The sequence below is a fragment of the Phyllobates terribilis genome, unplaced genomic scaffold (genome assembly GCF_046119375.1).
Source record: "Phyllobates terribilis strain yellow unplaced genomic scaffold, ASM4611937v1 Scaffold_11__3_contigs__length_659146591, whole genome shotgun sequence".
NCBI classification, from domain to species: Eukaryota; Metazoa; Chordata; class Amphibia; order Anura; family Dendrobatidae; genus Phyllobates; species Phyllobates terribilis.
This window is the reverse complement of record NW_027362771.1, coordinates 233,993,628-234,015,380: the sequence shown is the minus strand read 5'-3', so window position 1 is coordinate 234,015,380 and position 21,753 is coordinate 233,993,628. Positions and strand designations below refer to the sequence as shown.

The following is a 21,753-nucleotide window of genomic DNA, read 5'->3' as shown; positions in this document are numbered from 1 at the left end:
TTTTAGCATTCAGTGAACATGGTAAAAAAAAAAAAACTGTGGAATTGCATTTTGTTTTGCAATTTCACGCACTTGGAATTTTTTTCCCGTTTTCCAGTACATGATATGGTAAAACCAGTGATTGCATTTCAAATACAACTCGTCCCGCAAAAAATAAGCCCTCACATGTCCATATTGACCAAAAAATAAAAAGGCTATGGCTCTGGAAACAAGGGGAGCAAAAAACGCAAAAACAGAAAATGCCTGGTCATGAAGGGGTTAAAGTACCCTCTGCACCCCATCTGGACTGAAAAAAAACAGAAATGAAGAAATTTTTGCAAATTTATTAAAAAAGAAAAACTGAAATATCACATGATCATAAGTATTCAGACCCTTTGCTCAGACACTCATATTTAAGTCACATGCTGTCCATTTCCTTGTGATCATCCTTGAGGTGGTTCTACTCCTTCATTGGAGTCCAGCTGTGTTTAATTAAACTGATAGGACTTGATTTGGAAAGGCACACACCTGTCTATATAAGACCTCACAGCTCACAGTGCATGTCAGACCAAATGAGAATCATGAGCTCAAAAGGAACTGCCCAAGGAGCTCAGAGACAGAATTGTGGCAAGGCACAGATCTGGCCAAGGTTACAAAAGAATTTCTGCATTACTCAAGGTTCCTAAGAGCACAGTGACCTCCATAATCCTTAAATGGAAGAAGTTTGAGACCACCAGAAGTCTTCCTAGACCTGGCCGTCCAGCCAAACTGAACAATCGTGGGAGAAGAGCCTTGGTGAGAGAGGTAAAGAAGAACCCCAAGATCACTGTGGCTGATGTCCAGAGATGCAGTAGGGAGATGGGAGAAAGTTCCACAAAGTCAACTATCACTGCAGCCCTCCACCAGTCGGGCCTTTATGGCAGAGTGCCCCGACGGAAACCTCTCCTCAGTGCAAGACATATGAAAGCCCGCATAGAGTTTGCTCAAAAACACATGAAGGACTCCCAGACTATGAGAAATAAGATTCTCTGGTCTGATGAGGCGAAGATATAACTTTTTGGTGATAATTCTAAGCGGTATGTGTGGAGAAAACCAGGCACTGCCCATCACCTGCCCAATACAATCTCAACAGTGAAACATGGTGGTGGCAGCATCATGCTATAGAGGTGTTTTTCAGCTGCAGGGATAAGACGACTGGTTGCAATTGAAGGAAACATGAATGCAGCTAAGTACAGAGATATCCTGGACGAAAACCTCTTCCAGAGTGCTCTGGACCTCACACTTGGCTGAAGGTTCACCTTCCAACAAGACAATGACCCTAAGCACACAGCTAAAATAACAAAGGAATGGCTTCAGAACAACTCTGTGACCATTCTTGACTGGCCCAGTCAGAGCCCTGACCTAAACCCAATTGAGCATCTCTGGAGAGACCTGAAAATGGCTACCCACCAACGTTCACCATCCAACCTGATGTAACTGGAGAGGATCTGCAAGGAAGAATGGCAGAGGATCCCCAAATACAGGTGTGAAAAACTTGTTGCATCATTCCCAAGAAGACTCATGGCTGTACAAGCTCAAAAGGGTGCTTCTACTCAATAATGAGCAAAGGGTCTGAATACTTATGACCATGTGATATTTCAGTTTTTATTTTTTAAGAAATGTGCAAAAATTTCTAGATTTGTTTTTCTTCAGTCAAGATGGGGTGCAGAGTGTACTTTAATGAGAAAAAAAATGAACTTTTTAGAATTTACCAAATGGCTCCAATGAAACAAAGAGTGAAAAATTTAAAGGGGTCTGAATACTTTCTGTACCCACTATATCTGATAAATTAGAAAGCTGTCTAGTTGATCACTATGCACGGTTAGCGCTTTTAGTTTTATCTGTATAAATAGCTCTAGTGGATGGAGATTTTTCTATACTGCTGCAGGTTGACTATTATGAATATTTATAAAAGCACCATTTGTGGATGCGGTTACCATTCTAATTTTTCTCATCTGATTTGGTTTTCATAATTTACTTTTAGGACTTGTGTGAAAATCTGATCTAGTTTGAGGTCAAATTCATGCAGAAATGTGGAAAATTCTTGAGGGATTAAAAACTTTAAAGCAGAATTGTAGATTAAAAAAAATGCAGTGATGCTAAAACAGTAGTCAAAGACAGAACGAAGACATTTGTGACCAATTCAAGTTTCGTAATAACCATTAAGTATTGTAATATAATGGAGGCTTTTTGAAGAAACAAGCTTTCAGAACATGCTTAAAATTAGGAATGTTCAGCAGTTCTTTGAGTTAATTCTGTGAATCAAGTTGCCAGTTTAAAGAGTTTATACAGAGCTTTAAAGAAGTTGTCCAGTACTTTTTATTATCTCCCCAATGTATTCACCCTGTGCCCATAAGTGTTTTTGTAAATACTTTTGGTTGTCCTTCTTGCCTGTGAGCGGCACTATTGCTGGCCGCTCACAGGCATCACGTGACCCCCGGCTCCAGCCGGCTTTTTCTTCCGCTGATGTCACGTCAAGTGAGGCATGAGATCAGTGACTGGGTCCCTGCGGTGAATGCTGGGCTGTGGGCGGGGTTACCCGGCGCGCCACACAGAGCATCCTCCGCGCCCCACTCCCAATGAATGAGGGAAATCGCACTTTGGATGCTGGGTGTGACGTGCGGGATAACCCCGCCCCAGAGCTTATCACTCACTGTGGAAAGCAGTACCGAGTCACACCCGGCTGCAGCTGGAACTTGACGTGACATCAGCTGATATCAGAGCCGGCTGCAGCCAGGGGTCAGGTGATGCCTGTGAGCGGTCAGTGATAGCGCCGCTCACAGCCAATACATACAACTAAAAGTATTTACAAAAACACTTATGGGCACAGGGTGAATACATTGGGGAGATAATAAAAAGTACTGGATTTCCTTTAAAACGAATGTCCTAAAGGTTAGGTCGTCAATATTAGGAAGAGGTCTGGTTTTCAGCAGATCAGAAGCTGCAAAGGGCCTCAGCATTCACTACACCTTTATTTCAATTTAAATGAATGGGAATAAGCTGTAACACCAGATACAGACACCATAAAAAATACAGAGCTGAGCACTGTAAAACAATCAGGGTATGTGCCCACGATCCGGACGTAGCAGCGCTTTAGACGCAGCATATTTTTGCTGATTTCAAAACGCTGCGTTCAATTGAACACAGGTAAATCTGCATCTATTCACTGAACCATGCAGATTTACCGCATTCAATACATTCTAGTGGTCAAATTTCTCTTGCAGAGACTAGCGACTCCACAACAGAAATAAATGTGCTGCGGTCCTGAAAGACACGCTGACTGTCTGTGTCCGTGGGTGATCCGTAGCCTCAGATGCACACACAGTGGATATGGGATTTCTAGAAATCCCATCCACTATGCTGTAACATCTGACCACTGCGGGTTTGACGCTGCATAAACACGAAGTGTCAAACCCGCAGCATTTCCTGATCAAGGGCACATACCCTAAGGGTAGCCTGCAGATGCAAAAGTGCTGCAACTCTTTTAAAGAGCTGATTAGCAGGGGTGCAATGTCCATCCATCTATTATACTAATTCCATCTAGTGGCACAGTTGCACAAATTCAATGCATTTCATGAAGAAATTGCAGCTGTAAGGCAACAGTAAAATTTCCAAGCGATTTTGTGCTGTAATACTGGGAAAACAATATGAACAGGCTAATGGGCACCATGCAGAATAAAATCAGCAGAATGTGCTATATATGGTGGCCTTCTGGCACATAAGGAGAGCGGACAGAGAGGAAAGGGGCACGTTGAATTACAACGTTAAATCCTTTTCTCTCCACAGTTGATAAGTTGCTGCCAAAAGTGTCTGCCAGCAGCTTACTCCAGCTTTTCAAATTAAAGCATATGCATGCTTAGCAAACTGTATGCTTAGCTTAGTGTAAGGCAAGTCTCGACAGACTCACCTCTTGGCTAACCACTGCCTGTTGTGTATAGCTACCTTATGTGGTAAGTAAACTGTATAAACATGAGAATTTTGTCTTTAGGTACAAGAAATATACAATTTGAATGGTATGTACTAAAGGCAGAGATAAATCGCAAGTTTAAATAGGAGCCCAACCATTCAACATAGTAGAGTATTTGCAAAAAGCACCTCTGTCTTGACGACTTAGCAAGTCCATGCATTATGCAAGCAGTGTAGCAACTGAAATGGCTGCCATATAATGCTACATTTTGCTGCAGGGGAGCCAATTATTGGAGGTCCCAACAGTAGGACAATCTGTAATTGCTTTGTTTTCAGGTAACACTTTAACGAAAAGGAAACATTAAAAACAGCCAAATGCTTTATCCAGGTTTTCAGTTCTAATGTATAGTAATTACTGAAACAAGCAGTAATTTCAGACTTTTTGTGTTCTACAACACATAAGGAAAGTAAATTGATTACCTGTACATGCTGATCCCAGTATTTTGGAGATTGGTAAACACGTCCACCTGTTTGTAAGGATAAGGGAAGCTGAATGTTACCATTCATGTTTAACAATGGCATGGGAAACCCAGACGTACCAGCAGCATGCATTGTTTTATCAGAGATACTCTTTTTCACATCAAAGCTCTCTTTGCTCTCTTCTAGTTTAACACTACTACTGTGCATTGGAATCTCCCCCATTTGAACTAGTCCACAACTGTCCTGAGGTACAGAAGTGTTTATTAAAGTCTGAGAATCAGGACAGGTAGCATGGGCAGAGAATATTGCCCAAGATTCAACATTGGGCAATTGTCCTGATGGTGAAGTACTGGCAGGTACTAGTCCATACAGCTGACTACTATCCACAGTGAGCAGCTCCTGTCGAAGAGGAATGTAAGCCTGTTGCTGATTTTGCAAAGGCAGCGCTACAACTGTAGCAGGAGTGTTTTGTAAAGATGTGTGGTTAATAGTGTAGCTGTCCTCAATGGGCACATCAAATTTTCTCTTTTTAACGGGCTGGGATAATCCTGAAGAACAAGCTCTTCGATCTTGAGAAGTAGATGTACCAACAATGCTTGCATTCTGGCCATCAGAAACAGATTGCCCATCAACCTGTTGCTGGAGTGTCTTATTTGGCTGGCCTGGTTGAACATCAATATTGTGGCCCTGTCGTAAATGAACATGATGCACGGGAACATGATGCTGATCAAGAGGGATGCCAGGACTAACAGAGTGTTGCAGAGGAGAAGCGATTGGCCTAGCCAGCTCCAGCAAAGAACCAGCCACATCAGTATTGTCCATGTAAAAGTAATGATTTCTTTGTTGATATACAGAAATTGGAGAATGAACAAACTGTGGCATTTCCTCTGCTCCCTTTCCATTGAGCGAATCTAAAAAATCTTTCATGCGGTGAGGAGGAATAGTCTGGGCTTTCATTCTCAGATAGTCTTCATACGGAATGGAGTTTTCCAAGGAATGGCTCATCCTTCTGGCAACTGGAAAACAAACTAAATAAAATAGAAAGAAAACATTATTACGAAGAGCTGGGGACACAAAATTACAAAGATACTTTCCATGTACAGGACGAAACTATCACTATTCTACAATCATGTGCAGAGAAGGTTCTTGCACACACAACCTGGCACTACTTGTATTTGAGGTACCTCAATTATTCATTTTTATTTTATGTAAAAATATACAAAACCTGTGTGGCGCCAGGCACACCACATGCAACATACTTTTAATCAATTTAACATACTAAAACTGTACAAATATAACTTGGCATGGCTGAGCAAATGTACATTTATATTCACATGCAAAGAACAAAAACTGTTAAACAAAAGGTTTCTATACCTTATTGTAACATTTGAAATATTGAAAGCTGCTGTCCTCATGTCCACCACTGTCCAGGGAAGTAGGAAGGGTTAGCAGATCACAGGCAGATTAAAATTTTCTGCTTTAATGCGACTAATGTAAGAGGAAGAAAAAGAAGATGTTGAACTATTTTAAGCATACTAACAAATAAAAGCAATAGAGAAATCAGAATGCATTACTAATATACATCATGGTGGGTTAAACAAATTAGATTATTACGCGTTTATTTTTCAAGTTCTTATTTTTAACATAAAAAGGTAACTTGTGTATAGTTGCGCTCTGATCAAATTAGCATCACGATTCCTTTTTTTCCCAACAAATACCATGAATGATAAGATGAATGTATAATGATCAGCTACGATATACTGAGCAGTGAAAAATATACACTGCTCAAAAAAATAAAGGGAGCACTCTAATAACACATCCTAGATCTGAATGAATGAAATATTCTCATTGAATACTTTGTTCTGTACAAAGTTGAATGTGCTGACAACAAAATCACACAAAAATCATCAATGGAAATCACATTTATTAACCAATGGAGGCCTGGATTTGGAGTCACCCCCCAAAATTAAAGTGGAAACACAAACTACAGGCTGATCCAACTGTGATGTAATGTCCTTAAAACAAGTCAAAATGAGGCTCAGTATTGTGTGTAGCCTCCACGTGCCTGTATGACCTCCCTACAATGCCTGGGCATGCTCCTGATGAGGTTGCGGATGGTCTCCTGTGGGATCTCCTCCCAGACCTGGACTAAAGCATCCGCCAACTCCTGGACAGTGTGTGGCGCAACGTGAGGTTGGTGGATGGAACAAGACATGATGTCCCAGATGTGCTCAATCGGATTCAGGTCTGGGGAACGGGCGGGCCAGTCCATAGCTTCAATGCCTACATCTTGCAGGAACTGCTGACACACTTCAGCCACATGATGTCTGGCATTGTCCTGCATTAGGAAGAACCCAGGGCCAACTGCACCAGCATATGGTCTCACAAGGGGTCTGAGGATCTCATCTCTGTACCTAATGGCAGTCAAGCTACCTCTGGCGAGCACAAGGAGGGCTGTGCAGCTGGGTTGTTTCCTTCCTACGGCCCCCTCCACGTCTCCTGGCGTACTAGCCTGTCTCCTGGTAGCGTCTCCAGCCTCTAGACACTACGCTGACACACACAGCAAACCTTCTTGCCACAGCTCACATTGATGTGCCATCCTGGATGAGCTGCACTACTTGAGCAACTTCTGTGGGTTGTAAAGTCTGTCTCATGCTACCATGAGTGTGAAAGCACAACCAACATTCAAAAGTGACCAAAACATCAGCCAGAAAACCATTTATATACATACACACACACATCCAGTTGTGTTCAAAAGTTTACATACCTCGGCAAAATTTTTCCTTTCTTGGCCTTGTTTTAGAGAATAAATATGAATGATAACAAAAAAAACTTTCTCCACTCATGGTTATTGGTTGGGTGAAGCCATTTATTGTCAAACTACTTTTTAAATCTTAATGACCCTGATCAAAAGTTCACATACCCTGGTGATTTTGGCCTGATAACATGCACAGAATTTGACACAAATGGGTTTTAATGGCTACTATTTGCTGTTTGCTTGTAATCAGTGTGTGTGCATAAAAGCTGAGTGAATTTCTGGGATCCAGACAGACTCTTGCATCCAGCCACTAACGTTTCTGGATTATGAGTCATGGGAAAAGCAAAAGAATTATCAACGGATCTACAGGAAAAGGTAGTTGAGCTGTATAACACAGGAAATGGATAGAAAAAAAACCCAAGGAATTGAGAAACCCACAAATTACATCAGCTGAAATTCAGGACTCTCTGAAAACTAGAGGTGTGGCTGTTTCAAGATGCACAATAAGGAGGCACTTGAAGAAAAATGTGCTGCATGGTCGAGTCACCAGAAGAAAGCCATTACTGCGCAAACGCCACAAAGTATTTCGCCTACAATAAGCCAAACAGCACAGAGACAAGCCTCAAAACTTCTGGAACAAGGTAATTTGAAGTGATGAGAGCAAAATTCAACTTTTGGGCCACAACCATAAACGTTACATTTGGAGAGAGGTCAATAAAGCCTATGATGAAAGGAACACCGTTCCTACAGTAAAGCACGGAAGTGGATTGCTGATGTTGTGGGGATGTGTGAGCTACAACCGCACAGGAAACTTGGTAAAGGTTGAAGGAAAGATGAATGCAGCACCTTATCAGCAAATACTGGAGGCAAATTTGCACTCACCAGCCCGGAAGCTGTGCATGGGACGTACATGGACGTTCCAACATGACACTGATCCAAAACACAAGGCCAAGTCGACCTGTCATTGGCTACAACAGAACCAAGTGAAGGTTCTGGAGTGGCCATCTCGGTCTCCTGACCTCAATATCATTGAGCCACTCTGGGGAGATCTCAAACGCACAGTTCATGCTAGACAGCCGAGAAATTTACAGGAACTGAAGCCTTTTTGCCAAGAAGAAAGGGCAGTTTTAGCATCTGAAAAAATAAAGAACCTCATCCACAACTACCACAAAAGACTTCAAGCTGTCATTGATGTTAGAGGGGGCAATACACTGTATTAAGAACTGGGGTATGTGAACTTTTGATCAGGGTCATTTGGATGTTTTTGGTTGTCATTAAGATTTAAAAAGAGAAAGCACAGTAGTTTGATAATAAATGGCTTCACCCAACCAATAACCATGAGTGGAGAAAGTTTTTTTGTTATCATTCATATTCTCTGAAACAAGGCCAACAAAGGAAAAATTCTGCCGGTTTATGTAAACTTTGAGCACAACTGTATATATTACATACATAGATAGATACATACACACTGCTATGTAGAACACAAGCGATTAGACTTTCACAGCTTTAAATCTCTTAAATACAGTGTAATAAAAAAAAAAAAACTCAAATCACCCCTCTTTTGTCCCATTAAATATAAAGAAAATAAAAAAATAGAATACACATACTTACTACCTCATTTTCTATAGGACATATTGGGCCATACCTTGTTGCCCACTCCCTTCCCCCATTACAGCACTTTATCCGGCCCTTGTCATGTTGTGTTTTTTTTTTTTTTTCTTGTTTTGTTAAATGGTTTCTTCAAATGATTTAATACACGTATCCTTTCTTACGCATGTTTGGTGTCACCCTATGCCAAATGCATCTCATCATTACATTTATTTCTAAATTAACCCCCTTCTAGCCCTGTTCCCTCTAAATCACCATGAATAAAAAAGTATAAAACTCAAAGTAAAGAAATTACACTACCCTGATAAAAGAGGTGTGCGGAGGAACACCTTACAAGATACGGACCTGATATTTGTCTCCAGGAGACATTTTTCCTCAATCAACTTACCAATCTTATTTCTATACCTATTAATTCTGTTTCACAATTCCTGTCCCTTGGGTGTCCTCGGTTGACCATGGTCACTATCAGGGCTCTGGAGTCGGAGTCATGGAGTCGGTGTCCATTTTGGTGGAGTCGGTATAAAATGGACCAACTCCTAAAATATATAATAAATTGGGTACAGCAGTTCAATGCAGTTTATGGGAAATATTTTTTAATAAGAATTTGGGAAAGTTATGAAATGTCCTATAAATGTCTGTCCTATTACTGATCTAAGGGTGTAGACTTTTAGCGGAGATGAATGTCTGCTACAGTAAATTTATCACTTAACGATTAGCCATGTATGAGGGAGTCGGTGTCATGGAAATTGAGGAGTCGGTGTCATGGAAATTGAGGAGTCGGAGGTTTGGCTTACAGACTCCACCGCCCTGGTCACTATGTCCTAAGCTCAGAAGATCTTTATAGTAGTAATAGTCATTTCCTATGCCCTTCCCAACAACTCCTGTTGCACACACTTTGTTATCTCAGAGAAATTACGTTCGTACAACATACATGACAGATACTGGTTTGGTGTGTTTAATTTAGTTCTTTCAAACACACTAGATAGATCCTGCCAGGGCCAGATAGAATATCCTCCCATGGGCATAAACTCACAACCCTGAGATATTTATTCATTGTCGATTCTTAAAGGTAACGCCATGGGACAGCCTGAGGAGACTCCTTTTTTCTCTGCTACCCACCAGTCTAATTCGAGATTTGATCTTCTCTCTTAGACCACATTCACTCGTTCAGTATTTTACATCAGTATTTGTAAGTCAAAACCAGGAGTGGAATAATCAGAGGAAAAGTATAATAGAAACACATGACCACTTCTGTATTTATCACCCACTCCTGGTTTTGGCTTACACATACTGATGTAAAATACTGACCAAATACTGAACGTGTGAACGTGGCCTTAGTCTGTACTTCCTTTCTCTCTTCATTGGCCAGAATTCAACATATCCCGTGTGTGGGCAGACCAGGACTTTATCATGGCCCATTTTGTACTGACAAAAATAAAAAAAAACTAACACTAAAAAATGAACCTAGAACCATAGGGGGCAACAGTATCTTAAACCAGAAAACTACACTAAACACCTTTAAGCCTTTATTAAAACCACACCTGTGATTAATTACAATTCTATTAGCTTAAAGGGCCAAAATTCCTTATTATACAAAATAAACCAGGACGCAGTAAAATAGATTTTTATAAATGGTAGGGCGACTGTTTTTATAGGGGACCTGGAATTTCCCTGATGCCTATCCCTACCTAACCAGAGAGATTGGCACACTAAGAGATAGGTGATTGGAGCCCCCCGCTCTAGGAAGGCTGTTCCTAAGCAGACCCTACATTTATTTAAATACTAGTGATTTTATGAAATAATACGTACGTATCAAAAGGGACCAATCGGTAACACCCCCAGTAAAAGAAAAATAACTTAACAGTATAGAAAAATATTGCACAAATTAGTCATCCTGAGTTAATATAAATAATGGATATGCAAAAATATTGCATATAATACTCATCTGAAATTATTATAGATCCATCTCTAAGTATTCAAACCTTCTCGACGAGTATCTCCTCGAATAAAGGAGGTTGATCATGGGAACAAATCTATAGACCCATTAATAGAACATATGTGGAGAGCTAGTTTTAGATTGTTGACAAGGTAGATGCCATGATGAGAATAGATGTACCCTGCTGAAAAGGCACTCTATTTAAACCGCAGGACAGGAAAAGATTGAACTGAAATTATGTGCACAATCAATATCATGGCATGCTTCTCAGGTTGGAACGCACAACCATGATACGGACATCACTTCCGCCGGAACGCTGGGAAATCCAGCATTGCGTCCGTTCCACGCTGGGGCGCACTTAGATAATATATCAGTGGTGATGGCTTTCACTGTCATAATTACAACTTCATATTATATCAAAACAGATAAAAATCGCAGAACTTAATCAAAATATTAAAAAACATAATATAATTTTGATATGGAGTCAAAATGGACCAAACATAATTTATAAGTCCTTAGGAGCAATTTATGATGTAGACATAGCGCCATGTATTAGCAATAATGAAGGGTGTGGAAAAAAATAAGCTTTATATACAATTAGTATATATACCTAAAATTAGGGAAATTAAGTAGCCAAAACCTGTAAAAGGAAATCCTTCCAATAGTAAGGAAAACAATGTAATCCAATACACTGTAAAAGATGGTCATATAATATTATTTAGACAGAAGGGAGAATTTCTAATTTCTCTCATTCAAAAATAGGACCATATTTAGATAAAAGCTAGCTAAAACACAAAGTTGCTCATTTAATCCTTTAGGGGTAACAGTGTCCAGCTAGTAAATATACCGTATTTTTCGGACTATAAGACTCACCTTGGTTTTAGAGGAAAATAGTAAAAAAAAAAAAAAAAAAAATAAGCAAAAAATGTGGTCAAGATGCCCTGTTATAGGGGAGGGAGTCTGCTGCTGACACTGGTATTAGGGTAATGTCCCCCAATTCTGTTAATATTTTCCATCCTGGTATGTATGGCCGCTCCTTCCTGGTATACGTGACCCTCATTCCCCATCCTGGTATGCATGGCACCCCCCTGATCCCCCCCATCCTGGTATGCATGGCACCCCCCTGATCCCCCTCATCCTGGTATGCATGGCACCCCCCTGACCCCCCTCATCCTGGCATGCATGGCACCTCCCTGATCCCCCCCCCCATCCTGGCATGCATGGCACCTCCCTGATCCCCCCCCATCCTGGCATGCATGGCACCTCCCTGATCCCACCCCATCCTGGCATGCATGGCACCCCCCTGATCCCACCCATCCTGGTATGCATGGCACCCCCCTGATCCCACCCATCCTGGTACGCTTGGCACCCCTGATCCCACCCATCCTGGTACGCTTGGCACCCCTCGAGCCCCCCCATCCTGGTACGCTTGGCACCCCTCGAGCCCCCCCATCCTGGTACGCTTGGCACCCCTCGAGCCCCCCCATCCTGGTACGCTTGGCACCCCTCGAGCCCCCCCATCCTGGTACGCTTGGCACCCCTCGAGCCCCCCATCCTGGTACGCTTGGCACCCCTCGAGCCCCCCATCCTGGTACGCTTGGCACCCCTCGAGCCCCCCATCCTGGTACGCTTGGCACCCCTTGAGCCCCCCATCCTGGTACGCTTGGCACCCCTTGAGCCCCCCATCCTGGTACGCTTGGCACCCCTTGAGCCCCCCATACTGGTATGCTTGGCACCCCTTGAGCCCCCATCCTGCTACCTACAAAAAAACAACAAAAAACAAACAAACAATCATACTCGCCTTCTCTCTCCTCCAGCGCTGTCCCGCTCTGCTGCTGACACTCTCACTGTGTGAGCCGCGCATGGCAGGGTGCGCATGGCGTCCCTGCCATGCGCCCTCACACAGTGGGTGCTCGCACACTGTACCGCAGCGCAGCTCCTGCTGCCGCTCTGCGGTCAGTGTGCCTGCTATTAAAGACCATGGATATTCACTACAATCCAGTGGAGTGGGTTGTAGTGAATATTCATGAGCTTTAATAGCGGGCACACAGACCGCAGCAGGAGCCGCGCTGCGGTACAGTGTGCCGGCTATTAAGGAAAATTAATATTCATTTTCTTTAGTAGCAGGCACAGCGCAGGCTGCAGCAATCAGCTGCTGCCTCCTGTGCCACACTGATCCCCACTACAATCCAGTGGAGTGGGTTGTAGTGAATATTCATGAGCTTTAATAGCGGGCACACAGACCGCAGCAGGAGCCGCGCTGCGGTACAGTGTGCCGGCTATTAAGGAAAATTAATATTCATTTTCTTTAGTAGCAGGCACAGCGCAGGCTGCAGCAATCAGCTGCTGCCTCCTGTGCCACACTGATCCCCACTACAATCCAGTGGAGTGGGTTGTAGTGAATATTCATGAGCTTTAATAGCGGGCACACAGACCGCAGCAGGAGCCGCGCTGCGGTACAGTGTGCCGGCTATTAAGGAAAATTAATATTCATTTTCTTTAGTAGCAGGACAGCGCAGGCTGCAGCAATCAGCTGCTGCCTCCTGTGCCACACTGATCCCCACTACAATCCAGTGGAGTGGGTTGTAGTGAATATTCATGAGCTTTAATAGCGGGCACACAGACCGCAGCAGGAGCCGCGCTGCGGTACAGTGTGCCGGCTATTAAGGAAAATGAATATTCATTTTCTTTAGTAGCAGGCACAGCGCAGGCTGCAGCAATCAGCTGCTGCCTCCTGTGCCACACTTATCCCCCCCCCCGCTGCTGCTTCCCCAGACGTCCTACCACGCAGATAGTATTCGGACTATAAGACTCACCCACCACTTTCCTCCAAAATTTTGGAGGAAAAAAGTGCGTCTTATAGTCCGAAAAATAAGGTATCTAGTCTCCTTCTGTAAAATTCTCCTCTCAATCGCTTTGTCTTTTTGAAAAGGAAATTACTTCAGCTCCACAAAAATAGAATTTTCATTTCCACCATGTCTTATGTACATGTCTGGCAATCGGAGTATCCCTACAGTTCCTAATGTCTCCCATATGCTCTCCTATACATACACACAACTGGCATTTTGTTTTACCGACATAGTTTGAGGGACAGCTACATGTGCATAAATATACCACACCTAAGGTTCTACAATTTGCAAAATTTTACTTTATGCAGCCTTAACCTTATTGAGGGACCTTACCCTACACTATCCAAGAACAACTTTCTCACAGATAAGATTCAGAAGGCTAGCATCTCAAAAAAAAAAAAAAAAAAGAAAACCAAAAGTTCCAAGCAGCTCACTCTTGAGAAACACCTCTTTTGAAGCTCTTCCTTAGCTTTTGAATTTTCAATTTGTCTCTTGTGCAGCTCAAAGCTATACAGTCTCCTTACTTATTGGTTTCTGGAAGTGCGGATTCTCCTCCTTGAGTGACAGTTCTAGTGAGAAGCAAAACTTCAGTATTAGAACTATAAAGCATAGCAGAAGTTCTTCTGTAATTCATTCAGCAATCAGTGGTATGCTCTGGAGTCTACTTTGCCATCACTGAATTTACACAAACAGATAACATGGCATTTGAACAAGTACACATACAGAACCATGATTAGAAGAACTGCTGAGGGAGAAGATGATGCTGCAAGCTGGTGATTTTGCAAGACTTAGAACAGCATTTTGTCAGGAGATAACAGGAGGGAGGTGAGCAGTTAACTGCAGTTTAGTAATCAATGGGCTGGAGAGAGGTGGCTGGTATGTTAGGAGTTATCCCTCTCCTGGAATGTAACTACTGCATACTCTTGGTCAAGGCCTGCGCTATACAATAAGACTAAAATGTAGCTTTTATCTTTCATAAAGGGGTTTTCCCACAAACTAAAGTTCATTTTAAAAATCGTCTGTGTCTGACCGTGTACAGAACATACCACATCTCCTGAGCAGGGGAGGAAGCACAAGACAATACAGGTATTACAGCAGGGGATCGCAGAGGATTCATTTTGTGAGGTAAAATATTTCACGGTCTGTTTTTAAACAATAATTTACCTCACAAAATGAGTTAACTGCTCACCTGGTGGCAGGTTGCCTTTAAGAAAAATTGAAGCAAGCATTACAAAGATTCAGAAATGTTGCAAACACTGATCAATATTAAAAAAAAAAAAAAGTTAGTTCTAAAAAAGGTAATTTCAGAAAATGTTGGCATGGCCAAAAGAGTAGTCAAACCTCACCACCAAGTTCTGGCAGGTGAGGTCTGAGGCTAAAAAGGCCTGTGTCTGATGTATATTAGATTTCCTTCTCTCACTACTACAAGTGCTTCTCACAAAATTAAAATATCATCAAAAAGTTAATTTATTTCAGTTCTTCAATACAAAAAGTGAAACTCATGTATTATATAGAGTCATTACAAACAGAGTGATCTATTTCAAGTGTTTATTTCTGTTAATGTTGATGATTATGGTTTACAGCCAATGAAAACATAAAAGTCATTATCTCAGTAAATTAGAATAATTAACAAAAAACACCTGCTAAGGCTTCCTGTGTGTTTAAAAAGGTCCCTTAGTCTGTTTCAGTAGGCTCCACTATATATAATATATTAATGAGCATCATAAGAGTGCCACCAATTTCCAGTTTAGAAAGGTTACTGAACTTTCCTGCAGATTAAGTGCAAATGGCTGAAAATTAACTAGATCAATATTTTAGCTTATAGCTTAGCTTTAGCGAAACCTTATACACACATACACTCTCAGAGATAGTTCACAAGTTGCGTCTTTGCAGCACACACACAAAAAAAAAAAAGTAGCTTTTTACAATACCAGCAAAGTGATTTGAAATTTCTAAAATCTCATACACATGCTGCTTATTTTTTCCTTGCAGGTTTGAACCTTCAGGCTACGTTCCCACAATGAGCTTTTGGTGAGGTTTCGATGCTGTAGATTTTCTGTCACTATTAAGTAAATTAGAAACAGAAAAAAACTGACCGGCACTTCCAAAACAAGAAATAGGTGTGAACAGGTGCTTACTAGGAGCAGCTACCTCCATATATAACTAACAAACAAAGTAGTACACTGTAACGCCAAGTATGTGAACATGAAATATATGAAATATGAATAGCATTAATGCTCTACAAAATAGAAATAAATGAGAAATCTTAGCGAATAAATTGGCCAATTCATGGGTACCTGGTAGCCACGGTAAGGCATTTCATGTTTGTATACTTAGCGTTACAGTGTGCTACTTTGTTAATTAAGTAAATTAGGTTACTTGCGGAGTTTTATTTTTACATAGTTTTTATTGCATTTCTGACGGTGCGTTTGTCTCATGTTTTAAACAAAGCTGCTTTGTTTTTGATAATTCCTGATATTTGGCAAAACTTTATTGTTTACAGCCATGTGTTACATGCATTTCCGTGGAAATGCACTAAAGATGCATGTGCGTCTTTTACTTGCGGAATTTCCGCATCTACTGCAAGTCTATGGAAAAAATATGCACATAAAACTTAGCGTACCCGCAAGAGAAATTGACATATTGCGAATCTGAAACACGCATTTCAAGTCAATTTATGCCTAGTAAAAAAGCAGCACAGTGGGCATGAGATTTCTATAGATCTGTAAAACGCTGCATTTTTGACACAGTGAAAATACACAAAGTCAAAAACTCATTGTGGGCCCACAGCCTCAAACTCTAAGGCTATGTGCCCACGTTGCGGAAATGAAGCAGAAAATTTCTGTTTCATTTCCGCATGTCCTCTCCCGGAAAAACGCATGCGGAGTTCCGCAAGCGTTTATCGCGCGTTTTCAACATGCGGAATTGCCTTGCGTTTTTTCATGCATTGAATAAGGCAATTCCGCTTGCAGAAACGCAAAATTAATGAACATGCTGCAGATTTTTGAACACAGCATAAACGCTGCGGAAAAATCCGCAGCATGGGCATAGAACTTGCGGATTCTCATTGGGGACCATGGGGTGCGGATTAACAAGCGTTTCCGCTGCGTAAAATACGCAGCAAATACGCTTGTAATCCGCAACGTGGGCACGCAGCCTAAGCGCTTATTCTAACCTGCAGCATGTCAATTCCTCCAGCGTTTTTTGGCAGCGTTTTTCACCCATTCAAATGAATGGAGTGAAACAGCAAGTAAATTCGCAGTAAAAAAATAATGTATATTATACAGGGTTTTTCCAGTAGAAATATCTGCACATACCCTTATGAGCCGAAAACGTGTTTAGAGAAAGCTCATAGTAACACAGACCCCTAGTAAGTAACACATAGGAGCATATCCAAATAAATATTCTCAAACTCTAAAATAATACACACTAGTAAAAAAACATCATGAATTCTGAGACATGAAAGCTGTTACTGAACGCACAGTTGGTTTCTGTACTCCATAAGTATTCAGGGATCCATTTTTAGAGTAAGTTTTAATTGCACATCATGAAATTGTCTAAATATTACTAAAGTCCGCATTCTCCTAAGCAAATGCATTCAATCTTCAAGCTGTAGACTAACATAAGTGAATAATAAAAGAATCAACAAGGATTTGTGGCAAACTTGTACGCCATTAAATTGAGCATTAGCTCTGCCTAGCCAGCATGTGCTATGAGGAAAGTAATTATATATATTGATTTATTTTATGTGCACTAAGTAGAAGCCCAACAATATTTAATCTTACTACGTCATGATGTTTTATGGAAACACTTGAAAATGGAATAGCTACAATTCACATTAATTTATTCTGCATCTAAACTTAATAAAGGAGCCTCAATAGTATATTTTAATTGAAACTTATTAATGTGCTGGTATATACCCTCTGAACCTGTAATGCAAGTTATCTTGGAATCAGGGCTGTGGAGTGGGTAAGCCAAACCTCTGACTCCGACTGGCTCATGTTTAAGTGATAAATTTACTGTAGCACAGATTCATCTCAGCTAAAAGTCTAAACCCTTAGATCAGGAATAGGACAGACATTTATAGGACATTTCATAACTTTCCCAAATTCTAATGAAAAAATATTCCCCACAAAATGCATTGAACTACTGTACCCAATGTGTTATATATTGTAGGAGTTGGAGTCGGTCCATTTTATACAGACTCCGATTCCAACTCCACCAAAATGGACTCCGACTCCACAGCCCTGCTTGCAATCAAAACAATATTTGCCCAGTGTAAAAGTGAAAAAAAATAATGATCTATCATTAATTAAAAATGATTGTTCATACACTCCCTCAACATTGGAATTGAAAAACGCCATGAACGAAAATTTGTGGAATTATGGAATATCACAAGATCAATAAGCATATAATATGTAATGATGAAAAATGGAAACCAAAATGATCAAAACATCTTGATTTATTAACTATCAAGCAGGAGCGCCACTTGCAAACTTACACACACATGCCTTGGCATGCTTAACGTGAGGGTATTAAAAGGGAACCATACAGCTGATACATGACGCCTCATCCACAGGCTGCATGATTCCAGTCAGTAATGTTTGACTGGAATTCTGCGGTGTAAAAATAAACTTTAAAAGTCGCAAGGGACGGATTCGCACAGGAGACTTGTCAAGACAGGCGGATTCCTCAATGGCTTCTCCCTGCATGCATGTATAGGGAGAGAACTGTCACTCTAGCTCCAGGGGAGTGGGTGGGGAGAAGCAGTCAGGGACACGCCTGTCCAACGAGTCCCCTGTGGCTTTTAAAGTATGTTTTTCAAACACACCAGCCTAAAAGCATGTAGCCAGTGCCTCATTCACACAGCCAGAACTAGGTATCACCTGTCAGGTTCCTTTATTGGTTGTCTGATGAATGTTCTGCCAAGCTGAATGCACTTGGGTAATCAAGATCTGCTGCTGGCAGCTCCCTTTACAACGATGTCCCAGATATGTAAAATGTGTTTCAACTTGCAAATTCACACTCCCATGTCCGTTTTTGCATTCATAAAAAAAAATGATTTGTAAAATGGATTGTTTCCAGGTGTCAACCATATTTTACTGAGCCTTATCTGAATGAAGCAGAGCATGTGCACTGCAGCTCCATTTAATCTGTGACTGCTTAAAGAAATGGTCCAAAATACAAATGGCCATCCTAAATGCCTATTTTAATGCCATAAGCTAATCTATTTTTTAATATACTTTAATTAAAAATTCCTTATCCTTCCCTACCTACTTTTTTTTTTTCTTCACAACTTCCCTTTTGATCTCACTTCGTTTGAGAATCCCAGTGCATGCTAAAAAACTCAAAGTGTTATCAGGAGGGAGAGGCTTTGGTCACTACCGAAGCCCCTGCCCCCTTCCTGAAACAAAGTGTCAATGACCTTTGGTTTCAGAGGCTGGGCTAGTCCCTGCTCAGTCACTATGCGATGTGCACAAAGACAGTGCGCTCTCTCACTGCCTCAGATCAATAGTAAATACCTGGCTCGCAAAGACTACTGCTGTCTCTGCAAGTCACAGTGTAGTTAGGGAAGGACAGGGAATTTGATATTAAACTACATTAGAAAATAGAATAGATTTTGGCACTAAATAGCTAAGGATTTAGGATGAAAACTAATTTATATTTCGGACCACCCCTTGAGGGCCTGGGCACATGACCGCAAAAATCTGACAAGTGCTATCCATTGTTTTGACGACTAGCACTTGACCTCATGTTATTCAATGAGGCAATGCAAATGTCCGAATTTTTTTCCAAGGAGGGGTGGTCGCAGCATCTATAAGGTGTTTAAGACAATTGGATGGCACTCCATGTATATGGGTCTGTGAAAAACATCGACCCACACTCGTATGTCATCCGAGTGAGGTCCAATTTTCAAACACACTGCATAAGATGAGAAAAAAAAATTTTTTATCCCCTCCACATCCAACAAAAATAAATCTGATCAATCAAAGTGCAATTAGCATAATCGGACAGCTTTTCTCAGATGAGAGAATCGGTTGTGTGAACCTAGGCTTAGATACTATACTCTGCATTTTCCAGTAGTTCCATAGAGAATGAATGGAGTTAAGTTGTGCATGCTCAACTACCGTTCTATTCAGACAAGGCTCTTTGGAGCTCCTTTGTCGGGATCGAATAGGAGCAAGTAGTCGGACTTGCCCCTATCCGATACATAGGGGATAACTTCAACACTTGACAAAAAAAATTTTTTAAGAAAAAGTGTGCTGTCGGTTTTTAAAACTGCCACCACATGGATGAGAAATACTGCCTTGTGAATGCATCTGAATATGAAGTGAATATCTCTCTACATTTGGCACAAAGTATTGAAGACTGCATTATTTAAATGTCACTTTATGTGACTACAGACTTGTGAATACTCACATTGCGTGCAGCACACGCTGTGAGGATTCTCCGATGCCTGTGTCAAAAAATTGACCGAAAATATGCGATATGCATACTTCCAGTCACATTACAACTAGACATGCGCGGCCTTGCTCAATACAAGTGAAATGAGCAAAGCCGCACATATCTAGTCGAAAAGTGGCCAGGAGTAGACATAGCATATACTTGCAGTCACATGATCGTACAGTCTGGCTACCAGCACCGCAGAAACCACAGCGCAAAGTGAGGATTTCCAAGTCTGTGGTCACAGAGTGGGCTCAGTGATTTGTTACAACGGTGAACCAAGAAGGTTGGTTCAACCCGATTCTGGCAATTTAATGGGAAACGGTCATGTAAAAGATTTTTATTAACTTGCAGATATGGGGTTAATAGTGTTCTGAAACTGTCAGGTGCCTGCACCAAGAGCCACAGTGCTGGGAGGAAATTAACTTTATTCCTCCAGGCAGCCTGGGGCTTTCAGTCATAGGGGTGGGCCTGTGCAGCTTCAGTCATCGCTCAGTATACAGTGAGTAGCGGCTGTAACTGCACCCCCGGAACTGACTGACAGCTGGCTCTGCGTTAGTCAGTGCAGGGGGCATAGTTACAGCCGCTGCTCACTATATACTGAGTGGTGACTGAAGCGGCGCTGGACCACCCCTATGACTGAAAGCCCAAGGCTGACATGTGGAATAAAGTTACCGTAATTTCCTCCCAGCAGCGGGGCTCTGTGTGGGCGCCGGGCATATACAGAACACTATTAACTCCAGATCTGCAGGTTAATTGCGTTTATTTTACATGAAATGTTCCCTTTAAACATAGCGCTGGCCAATACAGGATAGAAGTGGAAAACCCCTTTAAACATGCAGTAGGCATGAGCTTTCATTAAATAATACCCACTTTCCTTGAACTATTAAATGCAGCAAATTTCACATATGAAAAACTTAAGCAAAATGAGTTTCGTACACACATTCAGTTTTGATTTTCTTCTTTTTTTCAGTTTCCAACAAGTGACAAGGGAACAGACACCAGAAGTACAGTGAACTGCTGGGGCCAACAGAGAATCGGAGGTGGCTTAAGAAGATTCAACAGTGCAGGGACTAGAAATAATGCCTATAAGGAGGGAGGAGTGTGACTGCTGCTGCTGAATCCTGACTAGCCTCAGTGAGTAAACGCTGTGCCAAACTAGTCTGGGTTCATTTGCAAAAAGGAAAAATGGCAGAATTTCTATTTTAATACAGACTGCATCAAAATTAATTGTGCAAATCAAATTTCCTCAAAAATAATTTGTGCAAATCTTGTCTTGTACTAATTGCAAAGCTACCAGTAGTTCACTTTCAAATTAAACATCCGAAAATCCATCTATAGTGCATTATAAGAAGTATTAAACAGAATTCATAGAAAGTTACAACTACAAATGAAGAGGATATTGACTTGCCATAATATAACATTTATTAATATACCACAGATGCATATACAACCAAATTACATAAATTTGGGACAGTATATAAAACATTCAGAAAATAAGGATGCAATGAGTTGTAAGTCTCTTCTAGCCATATTTCATTCCCAAAAAAACATAAATCACATATCAGAAGATAAAAGTTACACGCTTTTCCACTTCATTTGAAATAATTAACAGATTTAAAAATAGATGACAGGAACATATCTAAAAAAAAAGTTGGGACGGGGCTATGTTTACCTTAGCAGCCCCTCTTTTTATAACAGTCTGCAAAAGTCTGTAAAACCAGACCAATTGCTGGATTTTTAGATTATGGAAC

General features: G+C 41.2%; 1 protein-coding gene across 1 annotated transcript in view; it reads right to left on the bottom strand.

Annotated features, from left to right (window-relative positions):
* Window positions 1-21,753, bottom strand: part of LOC141165973 (transcriptional regulator QRICH1-like) — a 74,713-nt gene that overhangs the window by 39,581 nt on the left and 13,379 nt on the right. Inside the window, exons 2-3 of the mRNA XM_073652120.1 lie at window positions 5,779-5,892; window positions 4,405-5,432 (exon numbers count right to left, since the gene is read on the bottom strand). Of these exons, the coding sequence (XP_073508221.1) occupies window positions 4,405-5,409 (1,005 nt within the window). The 5' untranslated portion in view covers window positions 5,410-5,432; window positions 5,779-5,892. The remainder of the gene's footprint in view (window positions 1-4,404; window positions 5,433-5,778; window positions 5,893-21,753) is intronic.